We start from the raw sequence: 19,755 nt of genomic DNA, 5'->3' as shown, positions 1-19,755 counted from the left end.
GAGAGGCAGCTTCACAAATGACATTTCTCTGGAAGAAGCCAAAGTTTCAGAAACATCAACAGGCTCAGTTTACTGCAGGCGATGAAATAAGACATGGAGGGTAACAATCAGCTGCCTGTGAGCAACAGACATACTATTCTTCAACTCTGGCCCAGGAGAAGTTACTTAAGATCTGCATTAAGTACCTATGGATACTTGATAAGAGCCTTTAAAGGACAAAGCCACAAACTGGACTTACTTCTTCAGCAGTAGGAAGCCTTCTAATTCCAGCCCTTCCACTCCTCCAGAATGGGCTGTGTATAGCATTTTGCTTTTAATTTATTTTTCCAGACTAAGCAGCACACTGTAGATTTGGAAGTACACCTCACTTTTCTTGCAATTAACAAAAAACCCCACAATTATTGTCTGACACAACACTAAGTAGAACGTTAAGTCTTTAGCTTCAAGACACCTTCCTATTTGGTCTTGAAATAGTAGAACACAGCCCTTTCATCTCATGGGAGACAGCTTTAGAAAAAAGAAACTGAATCACACGTGTTTTATTAGTAATAACAGTGTGAATCTCCCACCATTGTGGCATGGCTCAGTCTGCTGAGTTTATCCTTTTTTTTTCCCCCCCCCAAGTTGGCTTTCAGTTCAGACCTGTCCCTCAGGCCTGGTCACAGCACACTAACTTGGCACAGCAGAGGTACAGGAATGTGCAGCCAGAAATGGGCCAACAATGGAATCATCCCTTCAGTCATCTGACTGATATCAGACAAATGAAACAAGTGAACCATATGCTAACTTTGAATCAGAACTGAGAAACAGCACAAGGACACCAAGCATGAGAAAATCCAGAGCTATTACAATTTCCTGAGTTGTGCCCAGTCGGGGAGCAGCCCAGATACTATCAAATACATACATCTGCATCCCAATAGCCATCACTCCACTCAAGTTTCTTGGAGCTCCTAAATTTTGCAGAAGGTTTTATTTTAGGCATCTGTATCTGGTCAAAGGTAAAGGGAACAGTCTTAAATACATGAACAAGGAATTCTGACCACGTAACATTCAATAGGCAAATCTCATGATGTTTATAAAACAAGTAGATTTATTTTTTAATGATTACTGAAGTAGTTTACAATAACATACAAGTAGATTACTATCAGGATACACTCAGAAATAAGTCACAGTTTGTTTTTTTCTTTAAAAAGAAGCATTTGTCCAGTGAAATGTTCAAAATGTAAATGCCACCTTTTTCTTCCTGAGCTACTCTTAAACACAGAACAGCAGCACTTCCATGTCTTTTTACAGTTTGTATTTCTTCTCATTAAAAGAAGAACTGGTATCCAGTGCTGGCTCTCAGTGGTAAACACAACTCCACCGCTGGCTCAAACAACCACAGCTGTGTCTCTCCAACTGCACTCTTTTATACACTTCTCTTTTACACACTTCAGGTGATTTTGCTCAATCCCACATTACACCCCAAATCTGTGCTTGCACAAGAAGCCAGACGTTCCAGCATTTCCAAGACGTTCTCCTTGACAACATGACAGCTCAAGGGACTTGTGAGTAAAGGATGGGCCCAAGAACCACTAAGCTCTCAGCTGTTAAAGAAAATGACCTGTTAATTTGAGAGCAGTATTCACACATTCCTTTGTACTCAACACTGAATACGTGTAGACCAATGGTTCAGCAGCATCACTAATAGTAATGAAATGGAAGTGCTGCAATTCACTTTTTTTTTTTTTTTTTTTTTAATACAAAAAATATTTACAACAGAAAGACACATCTTTTTAGTCTGGTATGAGGGATTCTTGGCAGGAGGCACTCTTAAAAATGTGTTTTAAAAACATGCCTTGCAAATCTGTTCTTCACTAAAAGCTTATACAGCAAGCGCCAGGTTATACACAGACATGAAAAAAAGATTTGTTTTCTAGTTTACAAGGTACCACAAATAAATACACTCTCTTAATGCAAAAATAATGATCTTCTTAAGGTGAGAAATAATTATGTCTTGCTAAGGTTTTATTTGAAAAGGAGATGTAACATTTAGTACATACATGGTAGACATTTTTCCTCAATTCTCCCCAAATTTAAAGAGTTGCAGAACTTCTGAAGCAGTGATGCAAAGAGGGGCTGAGGAATCATTTAACTAACATTTACTACCAGCATCAAGGTAATACTTTGTACATCAGCTTTTCTCACTCTCCAAACTGGTCAGAGTATGAAGAAATTTGAGGAAGAAATGCTTGCTGAAAGATTCTCTGCAAGTCACAAATCTCTCAAGCAATTCTGTCATTTCAAGAAGTCTCCAGAGATAGCTGACATTTATGCTATGATTATATGGATTCATGTCACTTTATCATTGCTAATGTATTACAAGAAAGGTAAATTCTGTCCATTGAAGGTGATAGTTTGTCTTGTTACCTTATCACACGTGATTCTAGCTTTACCTGCCAGCAGAAAAGGCTCTTCAGAGCAAAGCCAACAAGACAACTTCACAAGCAGATGAGTGGCTCTGCAGTGGCACACACTTGCTTCTAATTCCAAGACACCAAACCTGAGTAAGTTACTGAAGGCAACTTACCAAAAACTAGCAAGTTCCTTGCTTGCCTTCTGCAGGTTTTGTTCAGAGTCCCAGTCCCAGCTACTCTAGCAACCCTGCCACCTGATGAAGTTTCTTTGCGCAGAAACTGTGTGTGTCTGAGCTCAACAGCCACAGTTCTTCCCTGTTCAGCCATGACACCACATTTTCTGTCTCCTTCCTTTCCAAAGGCCACTCTAAAGCCTGTTATGTGCATCCCTCCATAGAGAAGCTCTTTTCAGGCCAAACAGGCAAGACAAGATGAGAGATACGGCTCCACAATCCACTCAGCTTATCTGTATCTATGCTGTTAAAAGAACCAGGAACATCAGAACTAGTGAACTTGGTCCGAAGGAAATCCCGCACCTTCTCCTCAACTTCTTGCAAGGTGAGGCTTCTTCTCAGCGACTGCTCATCCAGGAGAACCGTCAGCAGAAGAGCCACATCCTTGAATGCTGCATTTTCATGGTCACAGTACTTGTAGAAGATCAGGGTGGAGCCTGCAGGCAGCAGCTCAAAACGATGCACCACTGCTACCTTCTTGCCTTGTCTGAACCCTGAGCTGAGCTCATCATCCACCTCCAGCTTAACAACATCACTGTCCAATACGGCTTTGTCTGCCCCGTTAATTTTGATTGTAGTGGCATTCTGGGAGAATGCAAAAGCATTGGCAATCTCATCACTAAGACACCTCAGCGCTTTCTCAGCTTCTCGACCAGCTGTGAACAGTAAGATGGCTGGCTCCAGGTGCAGGTGGGAAGTATTCAGGTGCTTCTCAAGGAACACATGGGTTCTCTTCCACAGACTGGGGTCCTGACTTTGGTATGTATTTCTGAGTTTCTTCATCCGGGCCCGAAATGCTTGTAGAATTTGAGTATTTCTACTTGACAAAGTTGCATCTGGAAGGCTTTGTATTTTAATCCACAGGAAGGCAAACAATGAGATACTAATTAACAGAACAAATAACAAAGTCCATCCCTTGCAAAATCCATTCTGTGATCCATCCTCTATAGAAAAGAGGAGCAAACAACAACAAAAAGAGAAAGAAAGAAAATACAGCAGAAGTTAATTAACTGATTTCACTCTTAAGCTAGTGGTACAGTAGTGGAAAATAAAAATGTTCTAGTTTAAAAGAGAACCTTCCCAATTTCATTTTTCAGGTTAAAAGTAGTGTTGTGAAATCCTCACTTCTTCAGCAACATAACACGTCCTCATTACAAGTTAATCTGAAAATGCTTCAAAATAACCAAGACACTGGACATTCTTCTGAAAAAGGAGCTGAAAGCTCCACCCTGCCTTCAACCAAATCCAAACTCAGTTTAAAGTGGCAAAGCTCACAAAGGTTAAACTTGTTCCTCCATTTAGTTTCTGTAGAAAGAACCTGATAGAAAATCTGGCAGTACCAGAACAATTTCCGTTGCTGTTTCTCCCCAGTCTTCTTAAGTATAAACATGCATTATTTGTATCTCAAACACAGGTTCTCAATATTCCAGCGAACGCATTCTCAACCAGCTTCACAAAGAAGACACACAGCAAACAGCGCACAGAGCACAGTGAACATCAGAAACTTGGTTTTGGTTGCAAATTAAAACAGCTAAACTAACACGTGTTTGACCTACTGCAAAGCATAAGGCTTGATTCTGTCCCCAGAAAAACCCATAATAAAACAGACCAAGTTCTCTGGCAACAAAGAACTTACACTACATTGTCGGGGATTTTGTGGGGTTTTTTTGTGTTTTGTCTTTTTAATGTCCTAACCTTCAGCAGGACAGCAACACAACAGCTATTAAATAATACCACCACTAGGTCTGCCTCAATTTTAATTGCAGGGCAAACCTTGTAGACAGTACAAATGGAAGATGTTCAAATAGTGGTGAAAACACTTCCCATACATCACACAAGACTCTTCCCTTCTTCAGTACTGAAAACACACGCCCTAGTGAGCAAGGCATTGGTTCTGTCAGTTCTTGCTCAGTTTGAGCAAGCCAGCGAGTGCTTAAAATAATGCACGTAAGAAATAGAAGTGAAAGCAGAAGTCTTACTTTTGGCCAAGTGCTGTGACTGCTTCCCTGTGCTGGGCCGATCTCGGAATTTACTTCTGCCTGTCAAGATTAAGAAAGGAACATGAGAAAAATATACAAGCATAGCCAACCTTCCAGTGGAGAGAGGGCTTACAGTCTTACTGTAACTAGGGATATGCATGCTCCAGAAACCTGCAACACCTAGGAAGGGTCACATTTCCTTCTCCAAATCTAATTTCTGTTTAATTAACAATAGCAAGTTGGCATGGTGCCAGTAACTTCAATGCAGGTTGTAATGCAGGCCTGTTATCTCAATCAGATCACGGCCCCATATTGTGCACCAATAACTGCTGGGGCTTCAACTTAAAATATACTATTAGCCTATTGATTTGAATGGGTTCGGACAGCAAAATACTAGAGACATTATCCATCAAAGAGTGTTATGAGCAACTTTCCCAAGACCTGCATGAATACAGTGCAATTATAGGTCAGCATGTTTTCTCCATTTAGTCTGTTAATTAAGAAGATGTGAGAATTTCTGGCTCCTTGAAAGCTAAAGCAACTGGTTTCAAAGCTGAAGGCTCTTTAGTAACATATAACCAAATCCAGATACTGTCAATGACACTACTGAGAATAAACTGAACAAACACACCCTGCAGTGGTTACTTCAAGAACACCAAAATAAACGCAACAGCCTTGCTTCTGTATGAGTGTAATGACAGTGGGTGCTAAAAGCAGTTCTGGTTTAAGCCAGTGCTTGAATGACTAAATGAGCAACTCTGTTCTGCAACTCTCTGACACCCTCAACAGGACACAGGCAGACCCTGTCGAGCACTCTCCCAAGAGAAAAAGCCAACAAACATCAACCAACACACACACAAAGAAAACAAGCAAGCAAACCACTGGAAAACCCCATCTCTCATCCAAAAGCACAAAAATCCGTAACAGGGAATTGGTCATTAGATGAACAGGCTTAAGTTGGCCAGCACAGAAGAAAGCTGTTCCTCTTTATCAGACAGCTAGTTCAAACCACAGCAGGCCTCCGTTACCCCAGGAAGGCTTACAGAGGAAGGTGACTTGTGTACATCCTGATCCACTGATCACTGAGAGTGAAGGTTGTGTTCTTTCCCTCAACCCCACAATACTCCTGCTCAGTGCTCTGCACTTAGTGACTGCCCCATGAGTCAACCCAGCTCAGCCAAAAATCAAAAAAAAGTGAGGGGGGAGGGGTCATTTTCTGTTGGGTGAGCAAGTTGAATAACTGATAAAACAGAAAAGTCAAGCTCTGGAACAGAGCAGCTTCTCCAGCTTCCATGTGGGCCTGCCTCTTTGACCCCTCCCAGACAAAGAGTTAAAAGGCACAAGAAAAATACTAGCAGAAGAAAGGAAAATATTCTGTAGCATTCTCGTATTTACAGGGAAGGACTTGGAATCTATTTTTCCACTTACTCTGTGATTTTGTAGAATGGTGCTCTTGAGTTTTCTCAAAGAAGTCATCCTTACTTTCTGAAACCAAAGCAAAAATTATAAATGAAACTGTGACTGCATCCGAGTTTACAACAGTAAGACGTTTCCAACACGTGTTTCAATCTTGCAATGACTTCTTCAGAGCTTATCAGGGAAGGAGTACACAGCGTACTGCCAAACTACTCACATGAGCCTCTCAGACCCCTCTGTAAAGGAAGAAAGCTACCACATCTAACAGGAAGGGCCTGCCACTTGGTTCACACCCATCTTTTGTCAGTCTGCGCTCACAACTGCTTTCAGGCTTCTCCCACAAGCAGCGAATTTAGCCGGGTGATTAAACAATTACTGATTAAATGAATTTCAAGCCACTCCCTGATTCTTCAAGCAGTTAGCTACCAGCTCCACCAGATCCCCCTCCCAAAACAACATTTTAAACATCTTCGTCCATTCAGGTTTCAGCTCAACTCCTCCTTCAGTATCATTTGAGTACAATTAAGCAATCATTTATTACATCACAAGAAAGGCATGGACAAAACTAGCGCTGTTACCTTTCAGTGGTGTATAAACATTAGGCTGATCCCCTGCTGAATACTTGTGCTCAGTTACATCATAATCATTCACTTTTTCCTTTGCTGGGCTCTCTGGAAGGAAGGAAGCTGAAGAGCCACCTGTTGGGTAAGAAAAGAGAGATAAAAAGAGGCCTGATATAATCTCAGTATGACTGGTGCTCATAACATCACAAAAACAATGGACAAGATACAGTTTTAGAATGTATATGAACTACGTTTGTGTTTTTCTGGTTACGATCTCCCAAGGGTTACTTTCTTGACACCAAAAAGCAACTAAGAATTGAAAAGCTTATGGCACATTGGACAGCTGTGTTTGCAGAGGATTCCATGCTGCCACACAGATTTATTTTGATTTTTTTTTTTTTTTTAAAAGAGCTTTTGGCTTAAAATCAGTTCAGAGCATAACACCACATGCTGCTTCTCTCCAGGGCACCCACATCCCTCACTGAACCCCTCAGGGAGCTCTCAGGCATCAACCCACACCATCAATGTTTGTCCAACCCCGCAGCCACTGAGAGGCCAAAACCCAACTTAGCACTGCCAACAGAAAGAATAAAGTCCAGTAAGGTGGCAGAAGCTGCAAAGCAAAGGTCAGGGCCGGCTGACCAGCCAAAAGAGGTGCTCGCAGGAAAAAAAAGAGGTTTGAAAAGATGAAGCCATGTTTAAGGCTGCCAAACAACAGCCGCAGCATGGCACTACGCGATGCCACCGCCTTCCTGCCATCCCACCCAGGATGCTTCAGCTCAGCGGGCGACCGAACTCGGGGGCAGGGGAGCAGCGGAGCAGCAGGGCCGGGACTCACCTGCCGCCCTGCAGGCGCGGATCGGGGGCCGGGTGAGGCTGCCCGGGCTGCCGAAGGACGGCTCGCCTCCTGCAACGAGATTCCGCTTCTTGACTCCGTTATCAAAACTCTCCGCCCGCTTCCCCAATCCGCCCGCCCGCCCCATTCCGCGCCGCCCCACCGCGCCCTAAACCGCAAGATCCACTGCGCTACGCCCGCCCGCGCCGCTCACCCTCCGGCGCCCCACCGGAGTCGGGCTCGGCCTCGGCCGCGAAACGGGGGCTCTTCCGCCTGTGCTTCAGCTCCGGAGCGTGCGGCGGAGCCTGCTCCTCGCCGTCCCCCATCATCCCGTCCTCTGCTGCGCGCTGCACCGAAGCTGCCGCCTTCCCGCGGCGGAGGCGGCTCCGCCAACCTCACTTCCCGAGGCGGGGAGAGCTCCGCGCCCGCCGCTTCCGCGTCACGTGGGACAGCACATGGGGCGCGCACTGCGCCGCCTTTATTTCCGGCCATGCCCGACGTGACGCGGAAGTGGCGGGCGCGGGGTTGGGCGGATGGACGGGGGGGAACGCTGCGACCTTAACGGAGCTCTGCAGCTCCTGTCCGCTGTGTCCATCATGCTGTTCTTTACCTTTGGCCAGGGTGCGAGATGGATGGCACCCAAGAGCACAACCCTGGGGGAGATGATGTTCTATGCAGATTCTGACCTTGGATTCTTGCATAACAGAGCATCGCGGGGAGCGCAGCTCGCTGTAGATAAGTCACTTAGGCTTTTTCCTTTACGCTTTGCCGTTCTTCCTGTTTTTACAGCCCTCTGCTGCATCCGGTGAGAGATTGTTCACGACAAAAGAATTTGCCGAGTCTGTCTAGAAGGGAGATGGACTCTGTCCCCTGCACCTACAGAGTCTTTGTGGTTAACAGAGGGAGCTGCTGCCTGCTTTGCTGCAGGAGGGGGAGCAGGGCATCCGCTGGCTGTTCCCAACCAGAGGAATGCAAACAGAATGGCACACAGGTCCCCTTCTGGCTTTAACATCCCTTAGTGGGCTAGCCTAGCCTGGTCACTAGGTGTATATCCAGACACTCTCTCAGTCCTGCTTCTCAGCAGGACAAGGGGAGAAGATACAAGGAAAAATAAGAATCAGGGCTCAGGATAAAAGCCAAATCTGCTAATAGAAGCAATGAAAAAATCAATTACTCTATAAAGCACAGCACTGTATTTGCTGCCACGAAGAGAGAGATCTCCATCCCATCCAGACCCTTGTATGTCCCTCATACTCCAGCTCTGGGTGTGGGAGCACAAAGAGCAGAACATGGAACAGGTTTTGTTCACCTTAGTGACACCTTCCATTGCGAAGTACAACTCCGCCAAGTCCTGCACTGCCTGTTTATGAACCTGGTGACCAGAAATAAGTTTGATCCTTTCTCACACTCTGCCTTCATTGCCCGAGTGCCAATAAGGACTGAAGATCTCCTGTACACAGAATTAAAAATGTTATTTCTTTAACTCCTTTGAACTTGACCTACTGTCTGGTGCGTAGGTGTCTAAAGTTCTGGCAACAAAGGGTTTGGTGAACAACAGCTCCACCAGACTTCTGCTCTCCAAACTGAAGAGCTCCAGACACAGCCTCAGCTTTATAGCAGCACCACTCCAGTTGCTGTTCCTCGTGCTTTGTTTCAGCCATTTGGTATTGGGCTGTATTGAGGGTGTTTGTGCACAGGTTGTAGCCTGATCTGGGGGGCTGCAGCATCTTGCCCTTGCACTGATACCTTTGCCTTGGTGTGATGTTCCCATGTCACCAGTTCCTATGAAATAGGTCCTGGGGCAGGGGGTAGAAAAGATGGAACATATCTATCCCATGTAGGCACAGCAACATGTATTATCGTTTTGTCAAAAAGCATTGCTCAAACATATTTAAACCTACAGCACAGAAATCCAGTATTCAGAAATACAGCCCTGAAGGTTAACATGGAATGCTCCAGCAAACAGCCCTGCTGACAGAGATGTTGCTTCTTGGGGAAGAGGTGGCCACGTTGGAGAGGAAGGAGGAAAACTACAGCTCCCAGCAGCCTACCCGGGCGCGTGAGGAAGGGCAGGGTTCACCTTTGCACCCACAGCGGAGGATTCAGAGTGTATTCAGGGAAAGGACTCTTCAGCCAGCCCCAGGGCAAAGGCAAGCCCCAAAGCCATTGCTGACCACCTCGCTGCTTCTAGTTGCCTCCCTGACAGGCTCCAGCCCTGCCTGGTAAGTGTCCGAAGGCACGTCATCTTTATACTTCCTTATTCTGCAAGCGGAACAGCGCCGGGAGGGGAGGGACAGGAGCCAGGCTGAGAGAGCCACACTCTGCACCCATGCACTCCTAATTCTTGCAGTAGCAAGAAAACTGAGCTACAGAGGCAGCCTGGAAGGGGGATAGGGGGGGAGGGAAGATGCCCCTCCAGCTGGGAATCAAGATCTTTGGTCTGCTTGAACTCATCTTCGGCAGGGAAAGTTTCTAATGAGTTTTCCACACTGCCTGTCACTGGTTGGCTGGCAGCACTGCACACTGTGAGTTCATGGCATACCGTAACGGTTACATGCACTCATTTTCCTGCAACGAAATTAACTTCGAGGAGAGGGAGGAGCCTCCCCTTCCACCATGAATCACTGCGGCTGTGTTTGCTCTTATCAGGTCTACAGGCATTCAGCTGCAGTTCCTGAGGCCGAGGCGGGATGGTGGCCCTGCCGGGGGTAGGACTTGTTCAGTCACCCCACCAGGGGGGAGACGAGTCCCTGGACAAGCAAAGGAGAAAGTGAAGCAAAACAGTGCTGGGATTCCAAGGGAGAAAAGAAATGGAAGAGAATTCAAGTATGGGTCTGCCCGGAGGTAAGTGAAATCTATGCTTGCTCCACTTCCTGGGAAAATCCCATTGCAAAAGGACTTCAACACTAACATGGAAACGGAAACCGAAAAAAGCTAAGAAAAATCCACTCTTCTCCAGGCAACGTTGTAGCAGGTTACTTTCAGTTTTGTATTCCTATCAGCAATAGGCTTAGACTTTGTGTTTGGGATGCAACTCAAGAAGGGCCGAAGACAGAGTTCAGGCTGGGAGAGCTTTCTTCCTGGTATCCCAGTGCTTTGTCATGGGAAATTGCTTTGTAATGCAGTGTGCAGAGAGAACACCTCTGGGCCAACAGCCCAGTGTAATCAGGTAGAGCAGCTCCCACTGGTACTGCTGTGCACAGTAGGTGGCAGTGACAGAGTCACTTCCCTTGGGTTACCAATCAAGGAGGAGGAGGTTCTGCTGCACAAATGTATCTTAAGTGCACCTGCAGAAGGAATTTCAGAGTTTACAACAAATATGCTTCCAGTGAAGAAGTGAGTCTTCACAAGGTTGTATCTACCAGGTAGGGATGAGATGGTTCAGCTCAAGTGCGGGCTCTTGATCCGCAGATCCAAACTCTGCACAGCCCAGAAGCCAAAAATTGATAGGCATTAAATAATAAGACAGTTTTCCACCACCTAGGGACGTAAAACCTACAGAGGAGGCAGGGCAAGGTACACTTCTTGTACCCAACTTGAATAGCAGGATACTTCTTGGCTCCTTGCATTTCAGTTCCTACCATGTGCTCCCATTCTCTGGTATCTTCTCTTGCACCGGAGCATTTCAGTGATAGCTTGATGCTATCTATAATCTAGGGTTGGCTTCCAAGGCAGCTATTGTGCAGACACCACCATAACTGTTATGACCAGTATTGAACAACAGCCTTAGAAATGGTTTGAGTCTATTATCTTAGTTTACTAGGCTAGGAAAAACCACTTTCTGGGGAAGAAGTGGTAACATACCCTCCATGTAATGAAGGGACTGCCACCCCCATAGAATGGTGTGCACAAGGTCTGCCTAAGATAGACTTACCTTTCAGCAAAGCGGCCTCTAGAGTGCTGTGTTTTTCTTTAACCACAAGTCCACAAGTGAAAAACATTGATAACAAAACAGTGTTTTGACTGCTGCGGAACAGCGCTTGTACAGGCTCAAGGTTTTCTCTTTCTCCCAAGAAGTAGGCTGAGATGGGCCCAAATTAGCTGAAGGGATGTTTCATGCACAGTAATGTCATGCTGAACAATACAGCTGGGGTAACGGGAAGAAAAAGGTGGGATGGGGTTGATTTCCAAAGTAGCCATTATCTGGAGACTCTCCAGTCATCAGCCTGCTTGTGTGAGAAAGTGAGTGATTGCCCTTGCATCACTTAGGACCCCCAATCCCCATCCTTCACTTATTTAAGTGTCTCTATCTCAAACTATGTGTATTCCAACTTTTAGTTAACCCAGGCGCCCAGCTGCATCAAGGCCAACCCACCGCACACTGCTGGTAAGATCTGAGCATTAAAAGTGCTTCAAGTTTCTGGTGTTGGACAGATCAAAGGACAGATAGAGGATTGCATCTCTGAAAGTGACTGCTCATTGTGTGGCTACCACTACAGCCAAAACAATGGAGTACTCTGTGTAAACATAAGGCACTGTGATTCACTGGTGATGATGGCTGGCCATGGTAAATTCTCCCCCAGAGCAGCTTGTGTAGATGTATCTGAAATGCAAGAACTGGGAGTTTTAGTAGGGTGGTAGTAAAGCGCTGGATGTTCTTATCTCCTGCATGGCTAACTGAGCTCGTGAACTCTGATCTCAACAGCTGGGCCAGCCCAGGAGGAGGTGGAGAGCACAGCCAAGCATCCTGTATACCAAGAACCTCCCCAAGAATCTCCTGAGCACCAAGTGACCAGCACATGGCCTGAGACCTCCTGCAAACCAGAGGAGGACACTTTAGTGTGTAAGCCACCAGCTGCTCATGGGGAAGAGGTGGCTCTGACAGAGTTAGATAGCCCCACAGTGGAGTCTCCTCAGGAGACTCAAGTTCCTCAGAAAACTGAAGTATCACTGGAAGAATCTGGGGAGACAAAAAATGATGCATCAGAAAGATCTCAGGAAGAAAATGAGTTGGACAGAGGTGAGTCTCTCCCCATCTGTGTGTACTGCATTTCCAAAATGCTGAGAAACAGAGCCTTTCCCTAGAGGGGGCAGAACAGGAGAAAAAATACTCGTTTCTTATGCTGAAAGAAACTAAGCATAGGTCTGTGAATTTCATTCCTTACAGCCAGGCTGATGCAAAATGAAATGGACTGTGCAGGACACAACCACGGCCTCCAGGAAGCCCAGGAGGACCAGGAGACAAGCAGGCAATGTGAAAGCTCTGACACAGCAGAGGAAGATGCTTTATCAAGAAGCAAGTCATTGAGCTCTGACAGCAAAATGACACATTCAGATCTGAACGCCCCAGAAGATGTCACCAAGGGCCTCTCGGTGCAGGAGAGCACCAGCGCTCCTCTCCTAGACCAGGAGGCAGGAGAGCACACAGAGCAAGTGACACTGGAGAGTGACTACTCAGGCATGTTAAGGAGCAGGCATGGGACTAAAGGTGAGCTGGTGGTTGCACACTGCTGCTGCTCGATCGTGCACATGCCTTTGCTTTGCTTAGGTGCTGGAATACAGTGAGATTCCTAGTGCCTGTTGTCAATTCTTTTGGAGTCAAGCAAGAAAGAAGGTATTTCTACTCAGCACAAAGTTCACTGGCTCCTCTTTGTCTCTTTCCCCTTTGCTTCTGTTCTCTTTTCAAAAGCATGAAACTTTCTTCTTTTCCTGCCCAAAAAGCAAAGAGAGACAAGACTTCCCAAAGCAGCATTAACTTTAACTCTTTCCCACAGCTGGGAGTTCCAGGATGATTTGTTGCATTTCTCGTAACTACCCAATTGAGCTGTTCTCTCAACAGCAAATAGAAAATGTATTTCTCTCACTGTAGGACATGCAGCCCCACAACCAGAGGCTCAGCGCTGCTTGCAGAACATCAGTGCTCAAAACACAGAACAGGAGAAACCTACAGAGTCCCTCTTAGTGAAAGGTGAGGAAAAGGAGCTTCCCTTGTGCATTACTCATCGACCAGAAGGCCCCGATCCTCCAGGAACAAGTAATGAAGCACATTTAACTCTTCTTCTCTCTCATGACCCTTCACAGTCTTTTCTGAAGGTTTGAGGGAACAATTGCTCAGCAGATACTACAGACTTGGGGGAAACAGGTCACAAATAAAAAAAGCAATCCATGCCCTTAAAGAGAAGCCCAGTTTGACCCAATCTGTACCGTGCATTTCTCCTGGCAGAAAGAGATCCTGGGAACACCAGCAGTATCTGAGCCCCACTGATCTCCTTTCTGGACACCAGGGTAGTCCTTGTTCACCCAGCATAGCTAGGAGGAAGGCAGCAAACACAATAGCTTAGCTGGATCAGCCACCTCCATTTGTGGAGGCAGGTGCTCCAAATGGTCATGAACCCTAAAGAAAACAGATGAAGTGGGGTAAGAGAAGAAAGTTTGTAGGCTGCTATAATTTCAGTTGGTGTTCTGCCTTGCAGCCGGGAGGCTGTAGCCTTGCCCTTGTCTGTGGAGCTGTAGCCCCACCAGGTGGTGTGAAGTAGCATGGGTTCTATAGTATGGAGCAAGTGGTTTCTTCACTATTCCTGAGACCCCAGAGAGAGCCAACCAGAACCATTTTCTTATCCTAGCAGGGAAGGTCAAGGAAGGTATAAAGAGCGGGTTGCCATGAGTTGCTTGGGACTGACTTCCCTGTTTGCATCTCTTCCCTGTTGAGCAGGACTTGTCATTCTGGGCCTCGTATTTCTTGGCTTCTGCATATTCTGCTTCGGCAACCCAACCGCCAAATCCCAGCCAGCCCCCAGGAACCCCACGGTGGAGGCCTTCCTGTCCCAGTTCAACCAGCTACAGGACAGGTTTCCAGGGCAGAGTCCCGACCTGTGGCTTCGCAGTCGCAAGTTCCTGCAGAAGCACCTCAACACATCCCAGCACACGCAGCCAGCCATCATCATCTTCACAGCCGCCCGCAAAGGCGAGCGGACCTTGCGATGCCTTAGCACCCGTGTAGCTGACACCTATTCTGCCGCCCTGCGTGCCAGCACAGTGCAGATCGATGGCAAGGATAAATCCGGGCTCCAGAGCGACCAGGCCAAGCTGGAGGTGGACTCAGAGCTCAGCTCAGCTTTCCAGGCTGGGGACCGTGCTGCGGTGATACACCGCTTTGAGCTGCTGCCAGCGGGTGCCACCCTCATCTTCTACAAGTACTGTGACCACGAGAGCGCTGCTTTTAAGGATGTGGCCCTGCTGCTGACCGTGCTGCTGGAGGAGGAGATGCTCGAGACCCACATCAGACTCCAACAGGTGGAAGAGAAGGTTCGTGACTTCCTCTGGGCCAAGTTCACCAGTGCTAGGACTCCCAGCTCCTATGACCACATGGACTCTGACAAACTGAGCGGGCTGTGGAGCCGCATCTCCCACCTGGTCCTACCGATCCACCCAGTGCAGAACATCGAGAAGTGGGGCTGCCACACCAAACCCTAAGGGCTTGCCAGAGCCCCAGAAAGGGTTGGAAAGCCAGCCTCAGAGCAAGTGGAGACAAAAATGAATGAAGAACTCACTTTGTTTAACACCAGTGCTGTGTAGAATTCTCTACAGGTGTTTTTTTTCCTGTACCTTCCTGGAAGAGTTCAACAGGTAAAAACTGATCCAGGCCTCCTGGCCAACTGAAGATAATAATAGACTATATGCTTCCTTCTGACAGGTGGGAAAAGATGATATTTTAGACTGCTAATTGCACAGGAGCACGTTGCAATGCGGGGATGCAGGAAGGAAAAACTGCATGTTGCAGGAAGTAGAACAAAGCAAGGTAAAACTCACTAAACCCAACATTTGGAAGTCATGCTTCAAAAAGAAAATAGATTTGCTACCCAAGAGTTTGACCAGCCAGTCCTGGTACATCTCCACTGACTGATTCACACCTAAAGACCAGATCCTAAATTCAGAATGTGCAAACAAATCTGCAGTCCAGGAATTCCTCAAACACCAATGACAAAAAATGTTAAGCTATCAGCATTTAAACACTACACAAAACAGGGAATGGAGTGACCATTCTGAAAGCAGAGAACAAGGAAACACAAAACACTTTGTTGTCACTCTGATGGTGTGAAGCCCCGAGGCAAAGGAATGAATAATATAGTTTAACTTAATGCTACCTCTTAAAAAGTTCACTCTTGATCCATTTACCACCACAAGGCTACAAGAATCTCTTTGGGCAGATGCATCAGCTTTGGTCCTACATGATTCCTTTTCACCCAGATCTGATGGAAGCCATCAGAAGTGTTTCTACATCATTTGCCTGCACAGAGGGGAGCCCTCAGGGTCGGGACAAGAGCAAGCTGACAAAATACCTCCATGAGCCATTCCATGGCCTTTCCAGGGCCCCTGGAAAAGCCCCCTTCATGGAGATTGAGAGTGTTTGCAGACCAGCAGTTCCCTGCCTTGCTTTCCCTTGTTCTGCCTGCCTCTCCCCAGCTTTTATTGATGAATGTAGATGATAATACTGACACTTATTTCAAGCCATGTGAGGCAGCACACCAGGTCCTTGCCACCAAAGGTACATTTGCCTTCCTGCCAGGCAGGTGATACTCTGGCTAAAGTCAGAGCAACGAGGAGCAGACTGATACTAAGTGGTAAAGAACAAAACCTATGGCATTAACACCCCAAATCCTTAACTAAGAGGATGGATTCTTACCATGCCTCCTCTGCACCCCAAGAAGAGAAATCCAGGTCCTGTACAGTCTCCTACATGGTCCTCCTACACACTGAATTGCTGCAGGAGTGCTGGGGCAGAGCTGCTAACTCAGGGAACACCTGGGGGCAAGCACAGGTTGAAGTATCTATTGTAACCTAGCAGCCAGCCCCAGGTGTCAGCCCCTTGTGCCTACAATCATGGCTACTGGAGACGGAGCAGCTGGAGCAAAGCATGTCTTGCTTTTGTATGGACAACAGAGACTGAAGCCTTGCAGAGGCAGAAACTACACCTGAGCAAGACACAAATCAAGGACAGTATGCTGTTTATACAAGCAGTCCACCCAAGTGCTCCAGACCCCTGTGCTGGACTATGGTGTCTTGCTGATCTGCTCCACTGATGGCTCAGCCATCCACCCAGTGCCTGAAATCACCACCTGAATCTTCTGTCCTCCCACCACGTGCCTTGCCTCTCCTGGGAGATTCTGTGGCCATTGACTTGGAGGAAGGGACAAAGAGAGGGAAGAGGAAAGGGATGCAATTTGAACCAAAGAGCAGACATTTGATTTCTTTACAATGCTGGTCACGTGAAGATGAGATCCAGGAGTGCTGCAGCACTTTATCCACTACCCCAGACTTACTGATGTTTATCCCCCATGGCCAACAGGGAGCTGAGTTACCCTTGCAGCGTTGGCCAAGGATTACACATGAAGCATCCTGTTGCAGAGGTTTTTACCATGCCAAACACAACTAGACGTGCTACAGCCCAGCATCAGCAGAGCAGCTCTAGGCGTGATTTTATACAAGATACAGGCAAGATGCTGGGTGCTTCCTCCTCTTCCTCATTTTTATTGTTGTCCACTACTTTGGTAACAAAAAACACTGTTTCTGCTCTTCATGGTTAAGTATTGGCGCTGATGTAAGAACTGGTGAAGCATTAATCGTGTTCATATTTTGAGAGAAATCTGTATTTTAAAGTTATCTCAATACCAGTTTTATATACCGTGTGAATAATGCATAGTCAGGGTATGCAGTGGCAACTTCATGCTGCTTGGGTACCTCGCTGTAAGCATCATCCAGCAAAGCTGTTCTAATACAGATACATTTTTATGACCTTTTAAAGACCAAAAGAAAAAACAAAACAAACAAACAAAAAAAACCCTGCTTGCTTCTGAAACAAGACTTCTATTTAAAAATAAATGAGATCGTGAAAGAGAGCAGCAAAGTGAGGCTGAGCCTTACTGTATTCTGTTCTTTTCTCTAGCTTGTTTCATAAAGCAGAAGAGCTGATCATATTGGATAATGATTTATTTAGGTCACGTCTGTAATTCTGCAAACAAAGTGAATACTTCTCTCAATTGTTTGGGACAAACATAGGCAGCTTTTTAGCTAAGCCCAAAACTAAGAACAAACCCATAGAGGAATGCCTCAGCTCAACCCAGCTGCTAAATGCAACTCCAGCTGAAACATGCTGGGGTTTGCAAAACACTCCATTGTAATACTGAAACTGAAACCCACTGGCAGCAGAAATATTTGAGAAACCAAATATTTCTCATTTCAACACTGTATTCGTGGAGGAAAAAAAAATTAGTCTGTTCCACAGAATTTCACAACACCTCTGCACATCCTCATTTTAACATTTGTGCTGAATTATCTCGCTCAGCCCTGGCCTAAACAGAGAGCATTTTTTTGGTCTCGCCTCTGAATTCAGAAGTCTCCCAGAACAGCCAAACTCCTGCTGGGCTCCCAGAGCAGCTCTGGCTGGAGGAGAGCATTGGTTTTGTATGTTCCCCCCCTCAGATGCTGTGCTTGTTGTGGCATGTGTCCTCTGCACACAGAGAAATGACCTTCGATGCACATTGAGCGAGAGCCCCCTGCAAGCTCCCCAAACCTCCCTCCTGCACCCTGGAGTCGCTTTGGATGCGTCAGTGCCGAGAGGTTGCAGGACACGAGGATCTATCTGGGTTTGCAGGGTGGGAGGTTCCGGGTCTGTCCTTGCACTGAGCCCCATGCAGAGCAGGAACTCAGCCGTGTTTTTTGAAGGGAAGCAGAGGGCGGAAGGTGTCCCCGCAGCACTAATTTTGCAGGGAAGGATGTGCTGCAGCAAAGTGCTCGACGACTCTGAAAATTACCTCGAAGCTGCTCAGCTGAGGGGCAAAATCAGTTCTGAAAGCTCAGGCTGGACTGTACCTACATCTCTTTGCACTCAGTAAAGCTGGAAGGCAGGATAAGATAGACGGGCAGTGACCTCGGCTGTCCCAGCGCAGGGAAAGGGCAAAGCACCGAGCAGCCCCATCGCTGTCCTTTCCCTTGCTCTGCTCGGAGCTCAATGTTAGCATCTCCCTCCGAGCACAGGGCTCGGCAGGTCCCTGGCGAGGGCACTCGAGAGCTGATGACCTTCAGAGCCGTAGCACAGCTTCCAATCGAGAGCCGGAGAAGGCTCCCCAACCCGGGACCGCTCAGGCGGATCCCAGAAGCAGTTTCGGGTCACGGCGTTCCCGCAGAGGAGCAGACCCAGCCCGCGCTTGATGTGCGCGGAGCCACGCCGTAGCAAAGGAGCTGAACCGCTCGGAGCAGCCGAAGGGAGGAGCGGTCACCTCCCGGCTCAGAGCTCGGCTGCAGAGGGAAGCCTGGGATCACACGGGTTCCTCCTCAAAGAAAGAAACGCCGGTCCTCCTTTCGCGTTAGAAGCTCCATAGGCTGGCTGGCGGATCCCAAACGGGAGGAGCGCGAGGCACAGCGCTTCGCGCCAGCAGCCCGGACCGCAGCCCAGCCGAGGGGCGGGACGGGGCCGTGCCGCGGGGCTCCCCGCCTCCGGAGCTCGGAGCGCTGCCCCCCGCCGCCGCCCCTTTGTCCGCCGGCTCCCCCTCCTCCTCTTCCCTCCCCCGGCGGCCGCCGCTCCCGGCACGTTGTAAAGTCATTAACTCCCCCAGCCATGCCGGCCCGCGCCCCGCCGCAGGCTGCTACTGCCCCGGCCGCTGGTGGGCCGCCGCGCCGCCTCCTCCGAGCGGCGGCAGCAGCAGCAGCAGCGCGGCATGGCCGCTCCCCGCCGCCTCCTCCTCCTCCTCCTCTTCTTCTTCCTCCTCCTCCTGAGCGCCGCCGCCCCCCTCGGCGCTAAGGTAAGCGCGGCCTCGGGGCTGACCTTGCCCGGAACGGCGCCTCCGCGCCCGCCCCGCCGACAAAGGGCCGCGGCGACCCGGAGGGGCCGATCTCCCGCGCCTGGGAGCCGGTTCCAGCCCTGCCCCCACGGCCTTTAGCGGTGGCACCGTTCCGCTGCTGCGGGGGGAGCGGAGCCCCCCGGCTCGCAGGAGGGGTCTGAGCGATGCGCTGCTCCCCGCACAAAGCCGTGGCTGAGGTGGGATCGCCGATAGGACTTGGGGGGGGGACACGTCTCTTTGCTGCGAGGGGAGATTGAGGTGAGATGTCAGGGGGAAATTGTTCTCTCAGAGCGGTGAGGAGCCGGCACTGCTGCCCAGAGCTGTGGGTGCCCCATCCCTGGAGGTGCCCCAGGCCGCGGATTGGCCCTGGGCAGCCTGAGTTGGGTGCAGCCAGCCCATGGCATGGGTGGTGAGTGATCTTTGAGGTCCTTCCCAACTTGAGCCATTCTGTGGCTCATTCTGTGTACACCCCAGCTTTGAGCAGCGTTGTCACCTGAGCTGGGATTGCCTTTGGGTTCAAGCCCCAGTGTGCTGCTCCTGCTGCATTTTGCAGCCT

General features: G+C 48.2%; 2 protein-coding genes across 4 annotated transcripts; one reads left to right on the top strand and one right to left on the bottom strand.

Moving 5' to 3' along the window:
- Positions 1-1,067: 1,067 nt before the first annotated feature.
- On the bottom strand, positions 1,068-7,800 carry LOC122161027 (torsin-1A-interacting protein 1-like). 2 transcript variants are annotated; one of them, XM_042820096.1, is made up of 6 exons: positions 7,637-7,800; positions 7,426-7,494; positions 6,603-6,722; positions 6,037-6,093; positions 4,609-4,668; positions 1,068-3,573 (listed from the first exon to the last, which is right to left on the bottom strand). In XM_042820096.1, exons 1-6 carry the CDS (start codon positions 7,749-7,751, stop codon positions 2,774-2,776), a joined length of 1,221 nt encoding a protein of 406 aa, XP_042676030.1. In that variant the 5' UTR covers positions 7,752-7,800; the 3' UTR covers positions 1,068-2,773. The 2 variants fall into 2 exon arrangements, with proteins under 2 accessions (XP_042676030.1, XP_042676032.1); XM_042820098.1 differs by lacking the exon at positions 7,426-7,494 and having other exon boundaries at positions 7,637-7,798.
- Positions 7,801-7,965: 165 nt separating this feature from the next.
- On the top strand, positions 7,966-17,270 carry LOC122160953 (torsin-1A-interacting protein 2-like). Of its 2 annotated transcripts, none has more exons than XM_042819980.1 (6): positions 7,966-9,644; positions 10,072-10,266; positions 12,068-12,382; positions 12,530-12,850; positions 13,232-13,396; positions 14,075-17,270. In XM_042819980.1, the coding sequence occupies exons 2-6, from the start codon at positions 10,233-10,235 to the stop codon at positions 14,833-14,835; spliced, it is 1,596 nt and encodes a 531-aa protein (XP_042675914.1). In that variant the 5' UTR covers positions 7,966-9,644; positions 10,072-10,232; the 3' UTR covers positions 14,836-17,270. The 2 variants fall into 2 exon arrangements, with proteins under 2 accessions (XP_042675914.1, XP_042675915.1); XM_042819981.1 differs by having other exon boundaries at positions 7,968-9,644; positions 13,232-13,330.
- Positions 17,271-19,755: the final 2,485 nt, after the last annotated feature.

This window comes from Centrocercus urophasianus, unplaced genomic scaffold (genome assembly GCF_019232065.1).
Source record: "Centrocercus urophasianus isolate 14NV4802_14NV808 unplaced genomic scaffold, USGS_Curo_1.0 seq_18, whole genome shotgun sequence".
Classification (NCBI taxonomy): Eukaryota; Metazoa; Chordata; class Aves; order Galliformes; family Phasianidae; genus Centrocercus; species Centrocercus urophasianus.
Note: the sequence above shows the minus strand (reverse complement) of the source record. Positions and strands in the feature narration are given on the sequence as shown.